Source organism: Mauremys reevesii, linkage group 1 (assembly GCF_016161935.1).
Source record: "Mauremys reevesii isolate NIE-2019 linkage group 1, ASM1616193v1, whole genome shotgun sequence".
In the NCBI taxonomy this organism is placed as follows: domain Eukaryota; kingdom Metazoa; phylum Chordata; order Testudines; family Geoemydidae; genus Mauremys; species Mauremys reevesii.
In genome coordinates this window covers 344,214,835-344,223,025 of record NC_052623.1, presented here as the reverse complement: position 1 = coordinate 344,223,025, position 8,191 = coordinate 344,214,835, and the positions used below count along the sequence as shown (strand labels likewise).

Here is an 8,191-nt window from a genome sequence, read left to right as displayed (position 1 = left end):
ACACATTTCTATATGTTTGGGGTTGGGGGGATGGGAAGCGGCAATGCTTCTAACAGGCCATAGAAACTTATCCCTTATTAAAACACTCCATTCCCTCCTACCTCCCCCACATCTGATGGCTCCTGGAACGGCTCCAGTTTCTGCTTCAGCAGCATTGCCAGGATCCATTCCACATGCTGAGCATTTCCTGACATCTGGTCTGAATTCACAGCTCTTCTCCTCCCCTAAACTCCACCCCATTATTGGCCTTTGAATCTTCTATCACCATCTGTACTACACTAGCACCCAGGTTGACATTTTCATCCCATTGAAGGACTTAGGAGGGGAGGAGTGAATTGGACACCCACATTTTCCCCTGGCCCATCTTCTTCCCGCTGTATTTTTCCAGTCTGCCTTTACGGATCATTATCTTGATCTTAGAGGCCTCAATCCTTGAAAGTGCTGAGCACACTGGCCCCAACCCAGCAGATTATTTAAGCATGTGCTTTACTTTCAACACAAGTAGTCCCCATGGGAATCAATATGCTTAAATGCTTTGCTGGACTGGGAGCACATTGCAGGACTGCGCCCAGGACCAGGCTCGATACTTTTTTTTTTTTTTTTTTTAAATGTGCCAAATGTAGCCTGATTGTCAATCAACTGATTTCTGCGATGAATTTTGCCCCATGTGCTTTAATAAGGTCAGCAAAGTTATATACGATAGCTTCCAGGAATTATTTAATCCCATCAAAAACTTGCCTAATACTTTCCACTCCCTTGTTCACTTGTACTAGCTAAATAGCTCAGCATTTCTTTTCTTTCTTAAATCACTTCTCCATGCTGCCTAAATTTTAAGTGTCTTTAAAATTTCTCAGTGAAAATAAGATGCAAAAAGACAGCAAGATATAGCTGCCTCTGCCAAACTAATTTGCCGACTATGTTATATGCATATAAATATGAAGGCAATTTACAGGAATCAAGTCAGTGTGGCCTTGAAATTGTTCCTTGCAAAAATAAAGACAATATAATTTGAAAATGACCTGGATAACTTTCAGCGCAGCTCCAAAGCTCCATTTTCAGTAGGTCAAGACAGAGATAGTTGCATATTCCAAGCATGTAGTAGATTTTATTAAGCATAACTTTGGTTCTAAGTATTCCACTCTCATTTTTGTAATACCTTTAGTTAAAAACAATTATACAAGAGCAAATACAAAAAATATTAAATTATGAAAACACACCTATTAAGGCTCCCTTTTTATATTTATATATATTTATATATGTACACTCAAACAAGTACAGGTATTAACAGAAGGTTAAAGCCAGCTTTCAGGGCTAGAAAGAAATCCTAATTTTACTAACAAAAAGCAAGGGATTTTTTTTAAAAATATCCAACTGTCCTGCCCTATTACAGACAGAAAGTGGTAAAAGTGAGCCACTTTTTATTCAAGAAAATAAGCTCAATGAAAACACAGAGGATTGCTTAAAATTTCACGTAACTAAGGAGCAGATCATAAATCCCTTTCCTCACACTGGTGAGCAGATATTCACACAAGTAGCCTCTGGACTCAATGGGATTTCCGGTGCGACGAACTGGTCACCTACCTAAGGGTTGCATCATCTAAACCAACGTTGGACCTGATTTAAAAAAAAACAAAAAAAAACAGAGGTTTGCCTGCCAAAGCCACATTAAATTGACTTTTGGGTTCCTAGACAAAGTGCAGCAGAATTCTAAGATATTTTTAAAAAATTGTCATTCTACTGCTATTTAGTCTAGTAATGCAGAATTTGATTTTTTTTTTTTAATTACTTCACACTGTACGTGCAAGAAGTATTCAGATGTTCCGTCTTTTAGAAAGAGAAACTCTACCTTTAAGCACAAGTCAACTGGTTACACCAACACGAATGGGAAGTGGAAAATGTCCATCCTATATTCCCAATAAAGCCTGAGCCAAAGTCCACTGAAGTCAATGGGAAGCCTTCTCCACTGACTTCAGCACGCTTTGGATTAGGCCCTATTTCTTTTATATCTGAGTTTGGGTTGCCACCTACGTTGAGGTGAAATGGCAGAGGCTGAGTTTCATCTGAAGCAATGTGCTGGTATAGCAAAATGAGGTTGTCTCCTCGATTTCTGAAGACTTCAGGCTGGCTGTGGAAGTGGAATCCAGCAGACCTGAAGGAGTTCACAAGGCAGGGAGTGGGTGAGAAAGATAAACAGCAGTGGCTCAGCATCAAGGTACGATTTCTAAAGAAGTATTTTCCACTGCCCTTGTACAGGGGGACACACAGAAAATTGGACCATAGGGCCGTCTGAACAAAAGACAAGAGGCAAATCCAGTCAGAATGTGTGTTTGAATGACTGGCTGCTAGACAGGAAGACCTTCTTCCAAAGCAAGAAAGGCACAGGGAAAAAAAACCTGCAGCAGTTACGGTCCTGTTTCCCAAAAATACAATATGGTAGATTTTACAAAATGCGGTGTCTTACATTTTGCCTTTGCCTTTTGTACGACCACAGCCTGAACAGCTTTGTAAACCACTCGTAACATTTCATCTTCTAAATGTGAACTGCACTGTCAATCTAAGTCAATGGTAATAAGTTTCCCAAAATTTAATTTACTTCTAATCTAATTGTGTCCTCATAAAAAAAAAAAAAGCTTGATCTTGACAACTTGAAGGATATGCCTAAGAAACCCTGTTAATTGTGAACGTTATGTCCCAAGTCCAATACTGAAACTGTATTTACATTTCCAGTACCCTGGGAAAAACAAAAGAGAAAAACAGCATCTTGCACACACACGCACACACTGCTGAGATTAAGAGAAAATATTCTCAAGCAGTTAGCTCGGATGTAATTACAAAGGAGCATTTATTTCTGTTTAGCGCTCTAGGGAAAGACGACGAGCGGGTGTGGATAAGCATCCCTCCCACAAAGGCATTGGTAGTGTGCACACGTAACCGAGCGGGGGCTATGGCCCTTCATGAGCAGTCTCCTCCGCAACTCCAGGCTTTCCTGACAGGGGAAAAGTAGCAATCATAAGCACTAAGGGTCAGATTCTGTCACCCTTACTCAGACCGAGTTCCATCTTACTCGGTAGCAAGTCAATACGGCTACGTGTAGGGGACAGAATATGGCCCTAAGACTCAGTGATAACTTGATTCCCTTATTTCCTGAGACAAGAGAAAAGATGGGAGAAGTCACAGCTTATCTAACATTAGGGAAAGTTTTTCATTTCAGTAGCCTTGGAGGGCTAGTTTGGTCTCATTTAAACTTGATTCTGTAGCTGATCCGTGCACAGCATTCCCATTGTCTTCAAGGTGCTCTGAGCAAGGCCCTTAGTTCAAATGCTCATAGTCAGTCCTGTGAGTTTAATGTTACTGATCTGTTAACACTGAGTTTAGAGCTGTAGGTCCCCGAGGAGAAAGACCATGCCAGCAAACCAAGCAGTCTTTAAGAACATAAAAACTAGAGGAGGCATCATTTTCCACTAAGAGTTGACAGGGAAAAGGTACTCCTGTACATGGGCCTCTACAGCGTAATTGCTCTATTGGGGTGGGGGAGGGGGAAAGGGAAGCGTTTGAGGTGAGAGGGGAAATCAGCCTTTGATTTTTGCCCAAGTGAGGAAACATTCCAATTTTTGCGCTCTCAAGAGCCAAATTCTACATGCACCTCCAAAGACAGAATTTGGTCCTAAAAACTTTTTTCAGTGCCCTGGAATTTTAAACATCCCTATATCTCTGCACCAGTTTTCCCAGTGGTAACAGCCAGTGCAGATGCCCAGCAATGACCAGGACACACCACTCCACTCTACATTTAACCCCCATTAAAATTAAATTCAGGAACCCACATTTTCAAAATGGCGTTTACACAGACGGAAAGGACAGAAAGTGAGCATTTCCCTGCACAGCAAAGTTCCATAAAATATGACCAGAGAATTTAAAAAAAAGCAGAATATAAGCTTGATGTCTCCACTAAACTGGGATCAGAAGAAACCAAGCAGTGCAACACTCAAAGGGTTTCTCTAGTGTCCCTGGTTTAAGTCTCTCATTAAGCACTTCAGACATGTCCATAATCCTGACCTGAAAACAGGCTGCTGATCCCCTGGTCTCAGTACTGTGTTTGGCGAGTTTGATCTGTTTATGTTGAAGACTTTTAATCCACACAGGTTCCAGGAATTCAAAACCCATCTTCAGTAAACATCACCTGAATGAGGTGTATCTTCCCTCTCCAGGGCAAAGGGGTCAGACAACTTGCAGAAGCCTTTCTCTGCAGCCACTGCTGGAATGTTGAAAGTCTTAGCAGGTATTTCCTCTAGGAGTCTGAAGCTTCTGCCGATTCCTGGGCTGTCCTCCTCAAGTTGCCTTTGACTTTAACAAATTCAGGTGCATTTTCCTGCTCCTCCTGGAGCTTCTGTTTCTCAAGTTCCAGCTGAAACGAGAGAGTGACGTTTATAAAAAGATAAAATACCTGTATTAACGAATGAAAAGTCACAGGCCAAAATTAAAGCTATGATTTCACACAGAAGGAAATGTAGCCTCAAAGACTTAGAAGTACCAGAACGTACTTTAACAAAAAGAGGGGAAGTGGCATTTAGACAAGAGTATCACAATCTCCTCCTAACCAGTCTCTCCTGGAAGATCCACCCAGATTGGAAATAGCTTTGCCACGGTTGACAAACCATAATCTCATTGTCCCGTCATGTGAGTAAGTCTTTGGAGAGATCCATGAGAATTTCCTTGCAATATAAAAATTAATAAAATCCTCTCCTCTGGCTTTCAGTGCAGGAGGGGAACAATCATGCCGAAAGAAAGAATACAGGAGATCAGAGTTATTAACATGCCTAGTTGTAGGATCTCAATATGGATTTAGATGTCTAATGGAGACATCTCCAATTGCTTTGCCTATCTTGAGCAGAAGAAGAGTAAAACAGTTCCCCCAATCCCATCTGTTGCCGACATTTTGAGTGCCCAATTACTAACATTTTTAAAGCATGTGGCGTTCCTGCCCACACATGGCAGCCATCAAAAAACATTAGGGCATGTAGTTGCTTACGATGCACCATGAGGTGTGGTCATATATTGCTAGTAAAGAATGCTGTTTATGAATTGCTTTGAATAACAATTACCCTGCAAATCCTGAGTGCAAACCTATGAGCCAATAGGTAGGAAGAAGCAACTGTCTAGAAAGTGACCAGTAAATACTATCCTGAGAGGAACTGTTCATTTGAATATAGCAGGGTCTTCCTGATGATTAATGGGGACCACTTACCACTCAAACAAGCTCACAAGCTCTCCTTTTTCTGGCTCTGTGACAAGGGACACATCTGATTATAATCAAGAATGGCTCTATTCCACAATGAATCATTTTGTCAATTGATGTCACTCCTGCCACACACGCAGAGTCACAACACTATTTGCTATGGGCAGGTTTTCCCTGTTGCAACAGGATTTATTTTTCCAGATTTGAACTTGAGCCAATCAAGGACATTTCAGGGAGCTTCCAAGTGGTGACATGTTTTGAGACTGGGCTCTTTGTTGGGATGAGGATTTTAAAAAACAGAATCTCTAACCTCTTAAAATTTCTTAATTTCTAAACTTTTTTTTGTGTGGCTTGGAATGTAATTAATTAATATTTAGACAGACAACTAGCTGGGTTAACTGTATTTTAATTATGATTATTTTTAAATTGATTTTTTAAATAAAAAAAATAATGGTTTTGAGTAAGTTATTTCATTGTTTGAAGGCACTCTGGTGGGTGTTGGATTGTCTTAATGCAAACAAACAACAGAGCTCGTTAAGGAACACACAGACCTTTGGCTGGCCCTCTGCAGTAGAGTAAAATTTCACTCCAGTAGATTGAAAGTCACATAATCTCTGTATTTCGGGTTGGTTGGTTGTTTATTAAAGGCCTGGCAATAGAATCATAGATTTTTTTTTTTTAATTAAATTCTGCATCAAGGCCATCACTTTGGTTTGAGCTACAGCATTCCTTTTAGCAAGAGAGCCAAACCGGATTTAAAAACTGCAATGGATGAAGAATCCACTACATCCCTAGGCACATTGTTCCAATGGTTAATTACCCTCACTGTTAAAAACTGGCACCTTATTGCTAGTCTGAATTTGTCTAGCTTCGGCATCCAGCTATTGGATCTCATTATGACTTTTTTTGCTAGGTTAAAGAGCCGTCTACAATCGGAAATCTCTTCCCCATATAGGTACATGTAAACCATGATTAAATCACCTCTTAATCTTAATCTTACCATATAGGTACATGTAAACCATGATTAAATCACCTCTTGGATAAACTAAATAGATTGAGAACAGCTCACTTTAAGGTGTATTTTCCAGACTTCAGATCACTCTTGTAGCTGTTTTCTGAACCTTTCCAATTCCATTTTGAAGTGTGGGCACCAGAACTGGACACAGGATTCCAGTAATGCTCAGATTACAATGTATACACAGGCAATACCACTCTCCTACTCGAGCTACTCTTGTTTATGCATCCACAAATCCCTTTAGTTACATCACTGCATTGGGAGCTCATGTTCAACTGGTTTTCTACCATGACCCCTAAGTCCTTTTCAAAGTCACTGCTTTCCAGGAGACATTCCTCCATCTTATAAATGTGACCTACATTCTTTGTTTCTAGATGTGTGACCTTGCATTTGGCTGTGTTAAAAGAGAATACACAATAACACTGCATGCCTTTAAAACACAAGTTCTTTAAGGGAGGGGTAGAAAGGATAGTCTAGAGAATAGAGCACTGGACTGAGAATCAGGACTCTGGGTTCAGTTCCAGGCTTGGTCATACACTTCCCTAAGCAAGTTGCTTAGGCTTGGTGTACACTTAAGTTTTGCTGGCACAGCTATATTGGTTAGGGGTGTGATTTTTTGCAGCAAAACCTCTAGCGTAGATGAAGTTAAGCTGGTATAAAAGTGCATATGCTGGTATAGTCTACAGACGCACCCCGAGTTACGTAAACCCAGCATACGCAAATCCGAGTTTATGGAAAAAGTTCCGTAAGCTAGAAATAGGAGGTTTTTTGGTCGGAGATATGTTTCCGATTTACACAAAATTTGAGTTATGTAAGGCATTCTGGAACGGAACGCTTGATAAGTCGGGGAGCATCTGTACTTTACTTGTTTAACTGGTATAGACTATACCATCAAAATCACTTCTGTGCTGCGTCTATATACCATACATACTACAGCTATGAATCCTCCTAGGGTACGCAGGCCTCAACCTATCCTGAGTCTCAGTTCTGTATCTGTACAATGGGGATAATACTTCCCTACCTCATAGGAATGCTGCAAGGATAAAATCCATTAAGGATTGTTTAGGTGCACACAGAATACAAATACTTACATAGACAGAAGGCTCCTATAATTCCCTCATCAATCCCAGTCCATTCCAATCTCTAGCCCAGTGATCTTCTCCACCTATTCTTAACACCATTTCCCTTCTCACCTGCTCTAGCTTCTGCTGTCGTTTCATTAACTCTATTTCCAGGTCTGATTTCTTCTTTTGCGCTTCCTCTTCCTTTTGTTGTTTAATAACTTGATCTCGTTTCCTTTTCTCCATCACCTTTTGCAGCTCTGGTTTATTCTGAGGTGCAAGACCCCTTTGGGGAAAAAAAAAAACAGAGATAGAGCTTTTAATCAATTGTATATTCACACAGAAATATATGCATGTCTCCCTCAAGTTAATTGATAACTACCATTTTTAAAGATAAATATCTCTGTATTAATATTTAAACAGAATAATCAATTGTATATTCACACAGAAATATATGCGTCTCCCTCAAGTTAACTGATAACTACCGTTTTTAAAGATAAATATCTCTGTATTAATATTTAACAGCATGAACCTAGCAAATGAACAAAAGTTAGAGAGGAGCGCCAACCAAAATCCCAGCTCCTGATCAGAATTTCAGGCCCCATTACCACTAAAAGCATCTTCTTTTAATATACATATCAGTTTTCCTCCTGACTAACTCACACTCTCAGCTGTAATCTTCACCCGGCTCTCTCCATTCCAGAGTAAATGATGAACCAGTGGTTACATGTCAAGTCAGGGGGAGAGCTAGGAACAGACCTTGCAACTCCTGTCTCCTGCCTCCCTGTTTTCGCCAACAGACCACATGGATTTTATCCAGTCAGCTCTGCATAGGACATTCCAGAGGCATGTGTGACAGTGGAGCTGAACATTTTTTCCCAT

At 40.4% G+C, this 8,191-nt stretch overlaps 1 protein-coding gene across 3 annotated transcripts in view; it reads right to left on the bottom strand.

Moving 5' to 3' along the window:
* Window positions 1-1,780: 1,780 nt before the first annotated feature.
* Window positions 1,781-8,191, bottom strand: part of LOC120395175 (protein FAM107B) — an 87,603-nt gene continuing 81,192 nt past the window's right edge. For all 3 annotated transcript variants that reach the window (XM_039519335.1, XM_039519333.1, XM_039519334.1), the window contains 2 exons: window positions 7,442-7,595; window positions 1,781-4,402 (listed from right to left, as the gene is read on the bottom strand). In XM_039519335.1, coding sequence (XP_039375269.1) covers window positions 4,286-4,402; window positions 7,442-7,595 — 271 coding nt within the window. In that variant the 3' untranslated portion in view covers window positions 1,781-4,285. The remainder of the gene's footprint in view (window positions 4,403-7,441; window positions 7,596-8,191) is intronic.